Source organism: Bos grunniens, chromosome 19 (assembly GCF_055505025.1).
Source record: "Bos grunniens cultivar Pamir isolate PY7600 chromosome 19, Bosgru_T2T1.0, whole genome shotgun sequence".
In the NCBI taxonomy this organism is placed as follows: Eukaryota; Metazoa; Chordata; class Mammalia; order Artiodactyla; family Bovidae; genus Bos; species Bos grunniens.
This window is the reverse complement of record NC_141183.1, coordinates 16,974,612-16,993,385: the sequence shown is the minus strand read 5'-3', so window position 1 is coordinate 16,993,385 and position 18,774 is coordinate 16,974,612. Positions and strand designations below refer to the sequence as shown.

At 38.9% G+C, this 18,774-nt stretch overlaps 2 protein-coding genes across 2 annotated transcripts in view; one reads left to right on the top strand and one right to left on the bottom strand.

Annotated features, from left to right (window-relative positions):
* EFCAB3 (EF-hand calcium binding domain 3) overlaps positions 1–18,774 on the top strand; it is a 467,300-nt gene that overhangs the window by 14,110 nt on the left and 434,416 nt on the right. Inside the window, exons 4-8 of the mRNA XM_086357127.1 lie at positions 6,403–6,517; positions 8,531–8,652; positions 9,866–9,948; positions 15,609–15,752; positions 17,498–17,572. Of these exons, the coding sequence (XP_086213253.1) occupies positions 6,403–6,517; positions 8,531–8,652; positions 9,866–9,948; positions 15,609–15,752; positions 17,498–17,572 (539 nt within the window). The remainder of the gene's footprint in view (positions 1–6,402; positions 6,518–8,530; positions 8,653–9,865; positions 9,949–15,608; positions 15,753–17,497; positions 17,573–18,774) is intronic.
* On the bottom strand, positions 10,086–14,232 carry LOC147351398 (histone H2B type 1-C/E/F/G/I-like). Its single transcript, XM_086357126.1, has one exon. It carries the CDS (start codon positions 14,210–14,212, stop codon positions 13,832–13,834), a length of 381 nt encoding a protein of 126 aa, XP_086213252.1. The 5' UTR covers positions 14,213–14,232; the 3' UTR covers positions 10,086–13,831.

Sequence of the window (18,774 nt, the reverse complement as noted above, 5' to 3'; positions counted from 1 at the left end):
CCTGCACCTATGATCCTTCATGACCTTATCTTATATATCTCTTCATCTGGCTATTCATCTGTATCATTGTTCATGTCCTTTAATAAACTGGTAAGCATACGTAACTATTCTGAGTTCTTGAGTTCCTCAAGCAAAATAATGAAACCTAAGGAATGGCTTGTGAGAACCTCTGATTTATAGCCAGTTGGTCAGGAGCACAGATGAAAAACGGGCCTGCAGTTGATATCTGAGGTAGGGTGGGGCAGTCTTGTGGAACTGAGCCCTTACCCTGTGGAATCCGAAAGTATTTCCAGGTACTTAGTGTCAGGATTGAGTTAACTTATAGGACACTATCTGGTGTCACAGAGAATTGCTTGGTGGGGGCAAACCCCACACACATTTGGGGTCAGATGTGAGTGTAATGGTAGTGTGAGAATAAAGGAGAAACAGAAGATTGATTTTTCCCTACATAGTTGTGTATCACATTTATTGATTTTCCTATCTTGAACCATCCTTGTGTCCTGGGAATAAATCCCATTGATCATGGTGTCTCATCTTTTTAATGTACAGTTGAATGTGGTTTACAGATACTTTGTTGAGAGTTTTTGCATCTGTGTTCATTAGGAATATTAGCCTGATATTCTTTTCTTGTAGTGTCCTTGTCTGGCTTTGATATTGGTAATGCATGCTCCATTGCTTCAGTTGTGTCCTACTCTTTGCGACCCTATGAACTGTAGCCTGACAGGCTCCTCTGTCCATGGGATTTTCCAAGAAAGAATACTGGAGTGGGTTGTCATGCCTTTCTCCAGGGAATCTTTCCTGACTTAGGGATCGAATCCATGTCTCCAGCTTCTCCTGCATTGCAGACGGATTCTTTACTGCTGAGCCACTGGGGAAGCCCATTGGTAATGCTGTCTTCATAAAATGAGTTTGAAAGTATTCCCTCCTCTTCAGTTTTTGGAAAGAGTTTGAGAAGAATTGGCATTAATTCTTTAAATCTTTAGCAGAATGCACGAGGAATGCTAACTGATTCTGGACTTTGTTGAAACGTTTTTGATTACTGATTTAATATCTTTACTAATAATTGGTCTGTTCAGATTTTGTACTTCTTCATAATTCAATCTTGGTAGGCTGTATTATTTTAGGAATTTATCTATTTCTTCTAGATTATCTAATTTATTGATATATAATTGTTCATAGTAGTTTCTTATGATCTTTACTATTTCTCTGTTATCAGTAGTAATACCTCCTTTTAAATTTCTTATTTCACTTATTTGAGTTTATCTCTCAGCACCCCCAACCCCATTTTGTTTTTTATGTCACAGTTTACATCTTTTTATATTATATATCTATGAGCAAATTGTTGTGGTTATAGTTATTATTAATACTTTTGTCTTTTAACATTTATATTAAAATTGTATGTGATTTACCTCCACCATTACAATAGAGGTACACCATTATACACTGCGGATTTCCCAGGTGGCTCAGTGGTAAAGAATCCACTTGCCAGTGTAGGAGATGCAGGAGACCTGGGTTCAGTCCCTGGGTTGGGAAGATTCCCTGGAGGAGGCAATGGCAACCCACCCCAGTATTCTTGCCTGGAGCATCCCATGGACAGAAAAGTCTGGTGGTCTACAGTCCATAGGGTTGCAAAGAGTCAGACGTGAATGAGTGACTGAAAGAAGTCAGAAAGTGAAGTCACTCAGTCGAGTCCAACTCTTTGTGACCCCATGGACTGTAGCCCACCAGGCTCCTCCACCCATGGGATTTTCCAGGCAAGAGTATTGGAGTGGGTTGCCATTTCCTCTCCAGGGGATCTTCCCGACCCAGGGATCGAACCCAGGTCTCCTGCACTGTAGGCAGACACATTACCGTGTGAGCCACCAGGGAAGATGAGTGACTGAGTATATTACAATATTAGAGTATTCTGAATTTGACTATATATATATATTTACCTTTACCAGTAAAATTTATGTTTTCATATGTTTTCATGGTACTAATTAGCATACTTTCTTATTAGCTTGTAGAACTCCCTTCAACATTTCTTATAAGGTCAGTCTAGTGGTGATGAACTCCTTCAGCTTCTGTTTGCCTATAAAATTCCTTATTTCTCCTTCAGTTCTGAATACAGCTTTATGGGGTAGAGTATTCTTGTTTTTTTTTTTTTTTCTTTCAGCACTTTGAATATATCATCTCTCTCCCTCCTGGCCTGCAAGATTCTTGCTGACAAATTTGCTGATAATTACGTGGGAGTTCCCACTATTCCACTGAGTTAGAGGAAAAAGATGAGACAGTCATTTCTAGGGCACCACAATAAGGGGCTTCCCAGGTGCTGCTAGTGGTACAGAATTTACCTGCCAATACAGGAGACCTAAGAGATGCGGGTTCAGTCTCTGGGTTAGCATGGTCCCCTGGAGGAGGGCATGGCAACCCACTCCAGTATTCTTGCCTGGAGAATCCCCTGGACAGAAAAGCCTGGTGGGTTACAGTCCATAGGGTCGCAAAGAGTCAGATGTGACTGAGGCAATCTAGCATGCGTGCGCAGCACACCGCAATAAAGCTTGTTACCTAGGAAGAAATGGAACATAGGAGTGTTTCTTTCCTTTCTTTCATTAGTATTGTTTAAAATGGTTAATACCTGGGGAGACACAATGCACCTAAGGAGTGCAATATGAAACAAATGTTTTTAGTTATTTGTTATTTATATCAAATCATTCCTAGTCCCTAAAATATTTGAGTTATCTTGTAATTAAAAGAACACAGTTATACTTTAAAAATGATAAAACATAAAAGGTGATGTAATGAGGTAGGAGTCATAATTATTCTAGAAATATGAAAATCAGTTTCAGTAAGGATATATGGAAGGGGACAGGGGATATAAAGCAGCAGTATGCTGTAGGTTGTGATTAATTCATGTGTCATGAAATCAATTTAAGAGGTAGCTACTAGTAATTTTCTAAAAAGAAATTACAATAGAATTGAAGACATTATAGTGCTTTTCATATAATAAGCATAAATATTCTTTTGTGAAATTGTTTCATTTCTCTCTCTCTTTGTATATAGGTGCTATGTTAAGTCACTTCAGTCATGTCCGACTCTGTGTGACCCCATAGACGGCAGCCCACCAGACTCCCCCGTCCTGGGGATTCTCCAGGCAAGAACACTGGAGTGGGTTGCCATTTCCTTCTCCAATGCATGAAAGTGAAAAGTGAAAGTAAAGTCTCTCAGTCGTGTCCAACTCTTAGTGACCCCATGGACTGCAGCCTATCAGGCTCCTCCGTCCATGGAATTTTCCAAGCAAGAGTACTGGAGTGGGGTGCCATTGCCTTCTCCATTGTATATGGGTGTTACATCTCAATAGAAAATGTATTTTATACTCTGGGACATAGTAAGAGTAAAGTCATTGCTTTGTGAGGGGAGGACTGTTGAGGGGACTGACCACAGGGCATCTTCAGTGGGGATAAGAGCAAGGTAAGAGGGCTCTCAGGGTAGAAGTTTAAGGATTGGATTTAAAGGGGTATAATGTCAAAAGAGGGCTTCCCTGGTGGCTCAGATGGTAAAGCGTCTGTCTGCAATGCTGGAGACCAGGGTTCGATCCCTGGGTCGGGAAGATCCCCTGGAGAAGGGGATGTCAAAAGGGGGCTTCCCACCTGGTGCAGTGTAAAGAATCTGCCTGCCAATGCAGGAGATTCAGGAGACATCAGTTTGATCCCTGGGTCTGGAAGATCCTTTGGAGGAGGAAATGGCAACCCACTGAAGTATTCTTGCCTGGAAAATTGCTTGGACAGAGGAGCCTGATGGGCTGTAGTCCATGGGATCACAAAGAGTCGGACACAATTGGGCAACTGAGCTTGCTCTCAACATCAAAAGATCAAGGTACCTACTAAGAAAAGGGAGTAGGCTGCATGAGAAAAATTTCCCTTATTTCACAGTTTTGCTTAGTGCTAAGTTTATCTAAAGATGTTGTAGACTCAATCCAGTCATTTTTCTATGCATCACCTAAGCAGCCCTTGCATAGCAGATTACTCTAAAAAGAAGGAATCCTTTCTGCTAAAGAGTTTTTAGTTTTACATACAAGGAAGAATAAGGTGTTACTTCTAAAGTACTAGATTACAGCTCAGTTGGTATGAGTTCTGGATAGAAACAAACCAATGAGGTAATGCCATAGTGATTCTCAATTTATTCTCTGTGTTAGAATCTAGTATCTTTTAATAAAAAACCTAGTATCTTTAAAAAATTCCAAATATCAGCTCAGTCTCCAAAATAATTACATCACAATTTTGGGGGATTGGACGCAGGCATCAGAATTTTTTGAAGCTCTCAAGTGATTCCATTGTGCAGACAAGTTTGGGATCTAGTTTATCTCAGAATCATTCTTAGTCTACAAGATCCCAGAGCACAAAATAATTTTAGGATTGTCTTTGAAATGTAGATCTTCTTTGCATTACTTAAAGCAAAGTATGAAATTTCCAAAAGCTCTTCTTTTTCAAATTCATTTCAGGGTTATTTTATTGATCTCACTATTATATAGTTTATGGAGTATATATTTGTGTTACAAAAGTTCTTGACAGTTCAATAAGAAGAGGAGGGAAAGAGGCATAAACAGAGAAAACCAAGAAATAAGAAAGCAGAGTAATTGCTAAAAAGTAGTTAGAATCTAGCTTGGACTTTAAAGTACCATTTCTTATTGAAAGGAACCATTTCTTTGAAGAAATGTGTGATAGCAGGTCTGGGAAGGGAAGTGTACAGATGAGCTTGCAGCATCTTGTCTTCCAGAAATGAGGAAACTAACAAAGACTGCTAGCAGAGATGGATCAAGAGCCCACTTGAAAAGGCTCTCACCCCTTCCCAACCCACATTAGAAAATTAAAGCATCAATAAGGATAAAATTGCAGGGAATGAAAGTGAATTTAATATATTTAAATTAGTGTGTTCACAATGATATAAAAATCATTTTGTCATTGTTGAAGGTTCAGTTCAGTTCAGTTCAGTCATTCAGTCGTGTCTGACTCTTTTCGACCCCATGGACTGCACCATGCCAGGCCTCCCTGTCCATCACCAACTCCCGGAGTTTACCCAAACTCATGTCCATTGAGTCGATGATGCCATCCAACCATCTCATCCACTGTTGTCCCCTTCTCCTCCTGCCTTCAGTCTTTCCCAGCATCAGGGTCTTTTCAAATGAGTCAGTTTTTCTCATCAGGTGGCCAGGGTATTGGAGTTTCATCTTCAGCATCAGTCCTTCCAGTGAACACTCAGGACTGATCTTATTTAGGTTGGATCTCCTTGCAGTCCAAGGGACTCTGAAGAGTCTTCTCCAACACCATAGTTCAAAAGCATCAGTTCTTCGGCCCTCAGCTTTCTTTATAGTTCAACTCTCACATCCATACATGACTACTGGAAAAACTATAGCCTTAACTAGACGGACCTTTGTTGACAAAGTAATGTCTCTGGTTTTTAATCTTGAAGGTTACAGGTGAGCAAAGTCACTGTTATGGAAAGTGATAAATAAGGGAAAAGCAATGAATGATCTTGCCTTTCTGAACTGTACTAAAGGGTAAGCAAATAGTATGTGAGAGAAAGTTTGTGTTTATGGAAATATTTTAGCTAATGAGTGAAGAAGGAATGATATTAGATTTAGAATGTAACCATTTGCAGTCCCTGATGATTTACTGCAGATAGTTATTAATAAGTAGCTGCTAATATCACAAATAGAGAGTCACTTGGACATTATATGCTTCCTGATGGGAAAATACCATCACTTATATAACCCCTTCCAACTACCCTCTAAAAAAGTAGAATGTTAATCACATCAGGTCTTTAAACTCCTACAATCTTGGCAATAAAATCAGCAAAATCTAGACTATGAAAAATCTATAAGACAAAAGGCAATAATGATGATAATGATAATAAAAGACATGGGGGAAGAACCAATAGGTGGAAAAAGATCTAAAAGACAAATAAGCCAACTGTGATGTGGGGACCTTATTGAATCCCAATGTAAAGTGTTAAAAAATTTTGACACTTATGAGAAAATTGGAGATTTGAATACAGATTCAGGTGTATTTGATGCTATTAAGACATTATTGGGGATTTTTGGTTTCATAACTGTGTTTTAAATATGTTTTTAAAAGAAAAAACACCTGGAAGAAATGCATATAAAAATCCTATGGATGAAACAATATGATACTGGAATTTGTTTTAAAGTAATAAGAAATGAGAGCAGGGGATAAGACTATAGATGAAATAAGATTGTTCATTATTGAAGCTGGGTAATGGGTCATTACTGAAACCTGGGAAGATCATCACATTATTCTGTCTACTTTTGTCTGTGTTTGAAAATTTCCATAAGTAAATGACAAAAGAAGAAGAATCAAGAAAAAAATCAATTCAGGAATTACTCCAATTTTCTGTGCAATTTAGGTATGAAACATCAATATTCCTACTCGGAGAAGAAAAATCGTCTAATTTTTTAGGAGAAAAAAAAGGCAGGAGGAAGAAGAGTTTACAAGTACAATTGCATACTAAAAGAACTGAGGTAAATAAAGATTTGCAAATATTTTTGTTTTGCTTTCAAGTATTTTCTTTAGCCCTCAAATATTGCATTACATTTTAGTCCAAGTATTGAAATGTCATAATCTTAAATATTTCTTATTCTTCCAGCTCCTTTACCCTATTCCTCCTGCACCTTCCCCTCTTTCTTCTCTTCCTCCCTTAAAAATATCAATAGAACATGAAGCCTTTTGAGAAGAATATTAATTTTTCCCCTTCTTTATCCATCAGACCAGTATTTTTAATTATTATGCTCTCTGTTAACGTTTCTGCTGTTGTAGCAATGACTCTGGCATTCCTTGGCATTTGGCAGCATACATTCAATCTTGGCCTTCATGTTGCTCTTCATATGGCCTTCTCCCCTGTGTCTATAGTTCAAACTTTTCTCTTATAAGTACATCATTGTATATTTCATCTTGAGGTCTTTAACTTGAGATTACACTGTAAGACAATTTCTGCAGATAAGGTCACATTCACATTTTCCAGGGATTAGGATATAGACATCTCTTGGTGGGGTTATGTGACTTACTACATTCACTGTATGATATATTTAAGGATATATTCCTTTGTTTCGATATTTGTTTGCTTCCTGAGGCTGAGAAAATTTGGAAAACTCAGCAGTGGCCACAGGAATTTGGTGATGGAGAGGGAGGCCTGGCATGCTGTGGTCCATGGGGTCTCGAAGAGTCGGACACAACTGAACGACTGAACTGAATGAACTGAGGATGAGAACATATGTCTTCAACTCTGGAAAATTTGAATCCATTATCTTTAGACTATTTTTCCCCCTCCAATCTCCTTATTTGTTCTTCTGTAACTTCTATTAGATATATGTTAGACCTTATCATTTTGTTTTCTGTGTTTTTTAACATTGCTTCATATTTTTGATCTTTTTCTATTTTGTTCTGAGTAATTTCTCCCATCTACTTTGTTTACTTTTCTTTGTAATCTGCAATTTAACCTATCTATTGAAATTTTAATGTCTATACATTTTACTTTTTGAAGTTTTATTTAGTTCTTAAAATTTGCCTTATATTATTTGCTTATGTCCCATAATTATTTCAGGATTGATATTTGGTAAATCTGGATATGAGGTCATTGGGGGATTGAAATCTTCTGTTTGTTGTTTTGTTTGATTCTCACTCATTAACTCATATTCCTGTCAGTCTTGTATGGTTTGAGAGTCCTCTCTGGATCCTGCATGGTCTTTAAAAGTCAGTGCTCTAGTGAATTCCTTGGAGGTCCAGTGGTTAGTAATTGGGCTTACACTGCAGTAGGCCTGAGATTCCAATTCTGATTGGGGAATTAAGATCCTGTAACCTGACCAGCACAGCCAAAAAAAAAAAGTCAAGGCTCTAGGTTCCTTCCATAGAGCCATGTGAAATTGAAGACACCTAGAATTCAGTTCTTATTTTCTAAAGTGACATTTTTCTATCTACCTAAGCTGTTTACCATTTTTGATCTAGTTTATACATGCAGTGTTATTTTTATCAATGTTTATGGTAGTTTTCTTAACCATAAGAATAATTTAAAGCAAACTTACCTGTATTATTTAAATAACTGTGTTGATTCTTCACATTACTTTACTTATATAGTCAAAACTTGTATATGTAGCCTAGAGATTGATAGTCTTGTCTTCACTATACCATAGATTTGCCATCTTTTGTAAAATACATTACGATAAATTGACACAGTATTAATTATGAGATGATGTTGCATACTTAAGAAAAATGTGGCTTTGCCAAAGAATATGATGTATTTTATTAATTAAAGTTTATTTAAATAGTTTACTTAAAATTTTAGATTTTAAGATTAAATAGTTTATTTAAAATTTTAGTATTATAAGCTGTAATTTAATTACAAGAGGTAATTTTATATTAGAAGTATAGTTAAGTGAGGAGCTTAGGTATGATTAATTATCTTTTAAGGGGTTTATTGTTCAAGAATGCCAGTTTACCAATGTGATCTGAGACACAGATATTCTTGCATTTGGCTCTAGGTTGCTCCTTTGTCTGTGAAGGAGAAGACGACTAGAAAAGAAAGCTCTTTATGCAAGTTGCCAAGTCAGTGCAGCATTCACAAGACTTTGTCACCTCTTGATAGATCTTCCTCAGTTATTCGGTATTTAAATCATTGTATTCTTTTTAAATGTTGGATTCAGATTTGGGATTTTTCTACAACATTCATTTCTCCCTTCTACAGAAAGTATGCCAAATGGTTTGTGCTAACCAAGACTGCTCTTAGGAAGGATGGTGTGGCACTAAGAGCCCTGCATGTGGAATTAAAAGACTTAGAGTTGAGTCCTGATCAACTTCACATGCTGGTTTAAACTCTTATAGAATTCACTTTGTATTTCTGGGCCTCAGTTTCTACATCTGTGTAAGAATCTTGTACTAGATAGACTCTTAACATTTTTTACAACACCAACATCCTGTGATTTCCATGTTATGGAATCAGATGAATCATCTTTTTAAGATGTTTTTATCAACAGGTTATGGGATCTGAGATTCTTTGACTGTTTAAAGATATTCTTATATATCTTATAATGTTGTTGTTGTTAAATCATGTCTGACTCTTTTGTGGCCCCATGGACTGTAGCCCACCAATCTCCTCTGTCCTTGGAATTTCCTAGGGAAGAATACTGGATTGGTTTGCCATTTCCTTCTCCAGGAGATCTTCCCCACCCAGGGATTGAACTTGCATCTCCTGTGTCACCTGCATTACAGGCAGATTCTTTACCTGCTGAGCCACCCGGGAAATCTTATAATAACTTTCTATAAATTTTGCTGTAAGTTGAATTCAGTTCAGTTCAGTCGCTCAGTCGTGTCCGACTCTTTGCGACCCCGTGAATCGCAGCACGCCAGGCCTCCCTGTCCATCACCAACTCCCGGAGTTCACTCAGACTTACATCCATCAAGTCAGTGATGCCATCCAGCCATCTCATTCTCTGTTGTCCCCTTCTCCTCCTGCCCCCAATCCCTCCCAGCATCAGAGTCTTTTCCAATGAGTCAGCTCTTCACATGAGGTGGCCAAAGTACTGGAGTTTGGGAATAGGAAAAAGTGGACCACAGCCAAGAGATATTATATATTGACTAGGGTAAATCTGCTCCATAGAGATATACCTAAAAGAAATAAGTGAGAATTCTAGGGTGAAGAATATGTAATAACTGATAATCTCTCGGACAGTTTTTAAAGAAAGGTTTCTATGGAGTGTAAGAGACTGGAGAATTTCAGGCTAAATTTTAATGGCAAAATATTACATATCGCAAAGTGACATAAATGTTTTGTGGGGTTTTTGTTTTATTGCTTTTTGATATGGCTGTTTCTTTGACAGGAAAGATGAAAAACCTTCTAACCTTTACCAGACACTATATGATGAAGTACCTGAAGGACGCTTTTACTCAGAAGAATTAAGTGGTAATAATAGGTTTCAGAATTTTTTGAATAAATTTCCTGATTATATGTTCTGTGTTCTCAAAGAGACAATCTAGGTTTTTTCTTTCCAATTTTGATGGCTTTCTAAAGGGATGGGTTTTTTTGCTTGATAGTTTTTTTTTTTTTTTTTCTTTCAGTATTTTGAGTATATCATCACATTCTCTCCTGGTCTGAAAAGTTTCTGTTGAAAAATTTGCCAATGGCCTTATGGGATTCTCTTGTCTCTTTTCTCTCCTTGCTTTCAAAGTTCTTTCTTTGTTCTTGACTTTTGACAATTTAATTATAAAATGTCTTTGTGTAACCTTATTTGGGTTCAAACTTTTTTGGGATCCTTTAGGCCTCTTGGATTTGATGTCCATTTATCTTCCTAAGTTTGGAATGTTTTCAGCCATTGTTGTTTTAAATATATTTTCTGTTTCTTTCTTTTTGTCTTCTCTTCCTGGAATTCCTGTAATGCAGATATTGTTTCTTCTGATTGTGTCCTATAAGTCCTATAGTATCTCTTTGCTCTTTTTTCCTTTTTTTGCCTGGGTAATTTTAAATGTTCTTTCTTTTAGATTCTTTCTTCTATGTGGTTCAGTTTGTTTTTAAAGCTATTTAATTTTCCCATTCAATTGGCTGTATTTTTCAGTTCTAGGATTTCTTTTTCTTTTCTTTTTTTTTTTTTAATATTTTCTGTTTCTTTGTTGAGCTTCTTGTTTTTTGGCTGACACTTAATAGATTTCCATTTCTTTAGGGCCAGTTATTGAAACTTTATTAGTTTTCTTTGGTAGTGTCACGTTTATGTAATTTTTCATTATCTTTGATTCCTTATGTGGCATCTACATTTGAGTAAGTGACCTCCTTTTCCAGATATTACTGGTTTGCTTTAGCAGAGACAGTTTTTCACCAGTCAGCTTAGTTTCTGTTTAGTTTCTGCCAGATGTGTTAACTGGCAATGTCCTTGGGAAGGTGGGTCTTGCTATCAGAGTCTATTTTGGGGCTAGGCCACTGCTCATGTTCTAAGATTGGGGAGGGGATGCACTGGTTGAGAACAGCTGGCTAGAACTTCTGGTTCGTCCCCTAAATGAAGCTATAGGAAAGGTTCTGTGTTGCCTGGGTTCTCTGGTCATTCAGGACTGGGTACTATACTCAGTAGTAGGCAGGGCTATGAATTAACTTCTGAGTTTTGCAGGGCGGTAGAACTAGTCCTAAAGGAATGCACTGCTTATTGTTTGGAAATCCGAATCAGGCTATACTCAGTACTATACTATACTCAGTAGTAGGTACTATACTATACTATACTCAGTAGTAGGCAGGGCTATGAATTAACTTCTGAGTTTTGCAGGGCAATAGAACTGGTCCTAAAGGAATGCACTGCTTATTGTTTGGAAATCCGAATCAGGCTAGACAGCACTGAGTTTCCTAGTTAGATGCCCCAGTTTTGCTCCGTAGACAGGGAAAACCCTGGGCTGGGCTATCTGTTCAACTGTTACTGTAAAGAGGGCTATAGGATGGGTTATACAGCTCCCCGTGTGCTCTGGTTAAGTCCCCTGGTTAGGCAGGTTAAAGGCTGTGTTCAGCAGTGTGTTGTGACTATGAATTAGGTTCCTTGCTGAGCAAGGTACCATACAGACCCTAAGACCTGCAAGGTTTGTTTGGGTATCAAGTTGGGCAGATATATGCACCAAGTTCCCTGGTCTACTGATCTACCATCCTGTCTGCAGACAGGTAGGGCCAGCAGTGGGGTTCTCCACTCAAGTGCCATTGTAATTGGAGTTGCAAAATGGTGTATACAGATTCTCAGGAGTTATGGTTGGGTTTCTTGGTCAAATTGGACTGGAGGCTTTATTCAGTTTTCGATGGGGCTATAAATTATTTTCCTCCCTGGTTGGGACTGAAGGATAGGTCCCCAGGGCTGGCAAAGCTCTTCATTTGGGAATCAAATCAGACAGATCTCTGCATCAAGCTCCCTGGACAGACAAGGCCACCATCTTAGCTTTGCAGATGCAGAGTTGCTGGTTGGGTTTTCTGATCAAATGCCAATGTAATAGAGACTTCAGGGTGGGCTACTGAGATTCCCAGGAGCTCTGTTTAGGATTCTTAGTTAATAGGATTGGAGTTTATATTCAATAGAACAGGCTCCAAGGCTGATAAGACTCTTGTTTGGGGAGTTAATCAGGTAGATCTGTGTACCCTGGCCAGATGCAGTTGCTGGCTTGTTTCTGCAAGCAGACAGACCCACTAGCCAGGCTATCTGCTCAAGTACTGCTGGACCAAGTCATTTCCCAGGTGTTCAGGCCAGGCTTCCTGGTCAGGCGGGGCCAGAAGCTCCATTCAGCAGTGCAGTGGGCTGTGAATTACTTCCTCTATCTGGGTAAGCAGGAGAACCAGCTCCAAGGCTGGAAAGGCTTTTTGTTTGTGGTCTTGACTCAAGCAGACCTGTGCCCCAAGTTCCCTGGCTAAAGTAGGGCACTGACTTTTTCTGTGGATGATCAGTTCTGCTTGCTGGACTCTACATTCGAGGATTGCTGGGTTGCATAGCTTCCTGGGTGTTTTGGCCAGGCTTTCTGGTCAGGCAGAACCAAGAGCTACAACTTAGCATTGAATGGAGATGTGAATTAGCTCCCTTGTCTAGATGGAGTATTAGAACTGACCCCAAGTAGCTTTCCAGGTATTCTGGTCAGTCTTTCTTGAGAGGCAGGGCCACCTATCTTTAATGTCTTTAAAGACATCTTTGGTGTCCAAGTGGTTGATTAATGTAATACTAATACAATACTTTTTAAAACTAATTATTTTACTTCAATTTCTCTCACCAACCCTGATGTCCACAATTTGATCATTGTTATAATGTTGAAACCTCAGACTTTAATGTCTTGTTCTCTGTTCACAGTCTCTTATACTTGCAGTTGTTTTTATTTTACAATTTTATTTCATAGACTACCTCATTTGGTGCCCCTGTGAATATATGATTTCCAACCTGAGCTGCCTTTAGCACCAGTTGGTATTCCCTTTTGTTTTGATCAGATCCCTCTCCTGTTTCTTCCTGTACTTATTTCACATCTTCATTGCTCTCTTCAAATCCTATCACCTAGTCTTTCAATTCTTAAGAGATGACATTGCTTTTTCATAGAGAGTTAATAAAGACTGTTTGGCAGAATCTTCCTGAACTCCTTGACTATAAACAAAATCCATAGCCTTCTGTATTGTCTCATTGAGAAAGAGTCGCTTTCACAAGACCAATCCTTTCACTTCTCTTTTTTTCAATTTTATTTTCTTCTGCTTCCTTAGAGATGATGCTCTGTCAGCTTTATACTCTTTCAGAGAAGCTTATTGAAAGAGCTGTTTTCATTAATTACTGTTTACTTCCTGTTATTGTTCAGTCGCCCAGTTGTGTCTGACTCTTTGCAACCCCATGGACTGCAGCACGCCAGGCCTCCCTGTCCTTCACCATCTCCCGAAGTTTGCCCAAGTTCATGTCCATGGCATTGGTTATTACTTCATCCAGGCTGAAGTAATGGAACTGGATGCCATAATGTTAGTTTTTTTAATATTTAGTTTTAAACCAACTCTTTCTCTCTCCTCCTTCACCCTCATCAAGAGGCTCTTTAGTTCCTCTTCGTTTTCTGCCATTGAGTGGTATTGTCTGCATATCTGAAGTTGTTGATGTTTCTCTTGCCTATCTTGATTACAGCTTGTAACTCATCCAGCCCGGCATTTCTCATGATGTACTTAGTGAAAGTGAAGTCGCTCAGTTGTGTCCGACTCTTAGTGACCCCATGGACTATAGCCCACCAGGCCCTCCATCCATGGGATTTTCCAGGCAAGAGTACTGAGAGTGGGGTGCCATTGCCTTCTCTGTTAACAGCAGCTAGGCATATTATATTTACTTGGAGCTGGTATACTTGGTGACAGCCTTAGTCCCCTCGGACACGGCGTGCTTGGCCAGCTCCCCAGGTAGCATCAAGCGCATGGCGGTCTGGATCTCCCTGGATGTGATAGTCGAGTGCTTGTTGTAATACACCAGGCACGATGCCTCGCCAGCGATGTGCTCGAAAATGTCGTTGACGAAGGAGTCCGTGATTCCCATGGCCTTGGACGAGATGCCGATGTCTGGATGGACTTGCTTCAGCACCTTGTACACATACACGGAGTAGCTCTCCTTGCGGCTGCTCTTGCGCTTCTTGCCGTCCTTCTTCTGGGCCTTGGTCACAGCTTTTTTAGAGCCCTTTTTAGGGGCAGGAGCAGACTTAGCCGGTTCAGGCATGTCTATAATGACAACACCCAACAATACAAAGATCTTGAAATGCCTATGATGTATTTAGCTTATAGTTAAATAAACAGCAGACAGCCCTGTCATAGTCCTTTCTCAGTTTGGAACCAGTTTGTTGTTCCATGTCCATTTCTGACTGTTGCTTCTTGACCTGCATACAGATTTATCAGGAGACAGATAAGATGGTCTGGTATTCCCATCTCTTTAAGAGCTTTCCACAGTTTGTTATGATCCACATAATCAAAGGCTTTAGCACCGTCAGTGACCAGAGGTAGATATTTTTCTGAAATTCCCTTGCTTTCTCTATGATGCAGCGAATGTTGGCAATTTGCTGTCTGGTTCGTCTGCCTTTTCTAAACTCAGCTTGGACATCTGAAAGTTCTTGGTTCACGTAATGCTGAAGCCTAGCATGCAAGATTTTAAGCATGATGTTACTAACCCAGGAGATGAGTGCAAATGTCCAAAGGTTTGAACATTCTTTAGTACTGCTTTAGTATTTACTTCCTGCTGCTGCTGCTGCTAAGTTGCTTCAGTCGTGTCCGACTCTGTGCGACCCTGTAGACGGCAGCCCACCAGGCTCTGCCGTCCCCGGGATTCTCCAGGCGAGAAGACTGGAGTGAGTTGCCATTTCCTTCTCCGATGCATGAAAGTGAAAAGTGAAAGTGAAGTCTCTCAGTCGTGTCCAACTCTTAGTGACCCCATGGACTGCAGCCTACCAGGCTCCTCCGCCTGTGAGATTTTCTAGGCAAGAGTACTGGAGTGGGTTGCCATTACTTCACTGAAATCTGGTTTCCACCTCAAATACTTTAGTGAAACTTCTATTAGTAAAGTCATTAGTGTCTTTTTAAAAGTCTTTTTCTGGTATTTATGACTGTTATCTGTTGCCTCTTTTTCTGAAAACAAGGTGAATTCAACCCAATTTAGTTCAGTAGACATTTTTTGAGAATCTGTTCTGAAGTAGATTCTGGGACTTGAAGAATGAAAAATCTTGCCCTCTATTAGCTGTTTAACTGAAGGATACTGACATGCAAGTAGTCAGAATAGCAAGAGCTTTGACTGATACACACACAAGTTATAAGGCAGCAGAGAAAGGTTTAACATGCCCAGGAAAAGTTGTGGAAGCCTTTGCTTATGTGAGCCTTGCATGAATTTTCTGGTAGTTTCTGAGAATTCTTTAGAAACTCATAGGTTTAGAGGTCACTGGCTCCAGACATACCTAATTAAGAAATAAGACTGATGTTAAAGCAAAGAGTTGAAACACAAAGATTTGCTCCTCTGTTTTCTTTAGTGACTGTCCCCCACCTGCCCCTTAGCCCTGACCCCGAAGAGGATGGGGAGAATAAATGATTATTCCCTTGAATTAATTAACTGTTTTGTTATGTGTATTCAGCACTTCAGAAAGCCTGTAAAATTTTTAGTAAAATTCGAGGTGGTAAGATTTATGTGAATGATCTGCCAATGATCCATCGCGTCTTGAAGATCTCTATAAGTGACACAGAAATGCGAAAGGCACTGAAGACTATTGATATTGATGGTAAGTTTTTGGGTTTTCATTATTAGTTTAGGGGTGTACAGTCATGGACATAAGTTATATGTTGTTTTTGGTTCAGTCACTCAGTCATGTCCAACTCTTTGCAACCCCATGGACTGCAGCACACCAGGCTTCCCTGTCTTTCACCATATCCCCAAGTTTGCTCAAACTCATGTCCATTGAGTCAGTGGTGCCATCCAACCATCTTGTCCTCTGTCATCCCCTTCTCCTTCTGCCTTCAATCTTTCCCAGCCTTAGGGTCTTTTCTAATGAGCCAGCTCTTCATATCAGGTGGCCAAAGTATTGGAGCTTCAGCATCAGTCCTTCAAGGAATATTCAGGACTGATTTCCTTTAGGATTGACTAGTTTGATCTCTTTGTAGTCCAAGGGACTCTCAAGAGTCTTCTCCAGCACCGCAATTCAAAGGCATAAATTCTTCAGCATTCAGCCTTCTTCTCAACTCTCACATCCATGCATGACTATTGGAAAAACCATAGCTTTGACTATATAGGCCTTTGTCAGCAATGTAATGTCTCTGCTTTTTAATACACTGTCTAGGTTTGCCATGGTCAGATTAATTACAAATGATAGAAAAGCTAAACTTTAAAATGTTATTAAAAACATCTGTGCACATTTACAATAATGATATTAAAAAATTGGGCCTCAGATACACATGACTGGATTGATTGATTGCTAGGTTGGGTTATGACATGCTGTCATCAACATTTGATCTTTTTAGACTTTTAATTTTTGCTAATTGCCTTAGTATGAAATGGCATGGGATAGGGAAAGTTTCTTAAGGCAAAAAATGTTTGAGATTAATATATTTGATATATTTAATTATATTAAAATTTGTTCCCTGGGTTGGGAAGATCCCCTGGAGTAGGACATGGCAACTCACTCCAATATTCTTGCTTGGAGAATCCCATGGACAGAGCAGCCTGGTAGGCTACAGTCCATTGGGTTGCAAAGAGTTGGATATGACTGAAGCAACTTAGCATGCATATTTAAAAGGATACCTGAAAGTGAAAAGACAGGTTACAAACTTGGGGATATTTGCAATTCACACAATTGACAAATGATTAGTTTACAAAATGTGTAAAGAATTCATACAAATCGATAACAAATAATGAAATAGAAAAGAGGGCAAAACACATGGACAAGTATTTCACATAAAATATAACACATATAGTCAATAATTATATATGAATAGGTTCAACATCACTCTTGTTTAAGGACATAAAAATAAAACCCTAATAAATTACACTTTAAGTAGCTAGAGAAATTGGATATGACTGGACTATTGAACAACAACAGAAACCTAGAAAAAAAATATATTTTTGCACTCAATATTTGATACTTGAATCAAAGAAGTAGATAATAGAGAAGGCCTTACATTTACAGATCATTCAAAGCTTGTTATTAAGGGAGCCACGGGTCATAATAGCCATCATCAAAAAGTGCATAAACAATAAATGCTGGATAAGATGTGGAAATATGGAACCCTCCTACACCATTGTTGGGAATGTAAATTGGTATAACCACTATGGAGAACAGTATGGAGGTTCCTTAAAAACTAAAGATAGAACTACCACATGACTGCTCTTGTGTATAGACTATGGTATTCTAATGTCAGTTAATTATAGTTACATTTTTAGTTTGTATTTTTATCTTATATGCTTAGTGAATCTGCTGATAAATTTGCTAATGGAGTTTTTTTCTTTCTTTTTTTGAATCATTTCTTATAGTTAATGGAATGCTGGATTTTTCAGATTTCCTTAAGGCTGTGAATGATGTCTGTTACTTGGTCTCTCAGGATCCAGGTAAAAATATTTTCTTCAGAATTATAGAAGAAAATTATTTTTGATAGTAACTGATTTTAGGGTGGGGTGGTTATACGAATTTATGTTTTTTCAGAATTTCTTAACTCCTTTTTGCCCTAGTAGTCCAGGTTGAGAAAAATTAGGCATGGGCTATTCTATAAAAGGCACTAAAAAACCTGGATCTCTGCCACGGTATCCTAATTTTCTGTCCCCAGTCTCTACTTTTTCCTGTACACAACTACGAGACCAATTTTCTTAAAACACAGTTTTTGTCATGTCATTATCTCAAAAATTTAGCTGCTTTTCTTAGGCCAAACTCTTATGCTTCTGGTCCTCACTTCTTCATAATTTTCCTTGCTGCTCTTCCTTTCTCCATAAATTTTTCCCAGACAAGAACCCCATGCTCCAGTTCAGTTCAGTCACTTAGTCGTGTCCGACTCTTTGCGACCCCGTGGACTTCAGGCTTCCCTGTCCATCACCAACTCCCAGGGCTTACTCAAACTCATGTCCATGGAGTCGGTCATGCCATCCCACAGTCTCATCCTCTGTCGTCCCCCTCTCCTCCTGCCTTCAATGTTTCCCAGCATCAGGGTCTTTTCTTATGAACCAGCTCTTCACATCAGGTGGCCAAAGTATTGGAATTTCAGCTTCAGCATCAGTTCTTCCAATGAATATTCATGGCTGATTTCCTTTAGGATGGACTGGTTGGATCTCCTTGCAGTCCAAGGGACTCTCAAGAGTCTTCTCCAACACCACAGTTCAAAAGCATCAATTCTTCTGTGCTCAGCTTTCTTTATAGTCCAACTCTCACATCCACACATGACTATTGGAAAAACCATAGCTTTGACTAGACGGACCTTTGTTGGCAAAGTAATGTCTCTGCTTTTGAATATGCTATCTAGGTTGGTCATAGCTTTTCTTCCAAGGAGCAAGCATCTTTTAATTTCATGGCTGTAGTCACCATCTTCAGTGATTCTGGAGCTCAAGAAAATAGTCTCTCACTGTTTCCATTGTTTCTCCATCTATTTGCCATGACGTGATGGGACCAGATGCCATGATCTTAGTTTTCTGAATGTTGAGCTTTAAGCCAACTTTTTCACTCTCCTTTTTCACTTTCGTCAAGAGGCTCTTTAGTTCTTCTTTCTGCCATAAGGGTGGTGTCATCTGCATATCTGAGGTTATTGATATTTCCTGGCAATCTT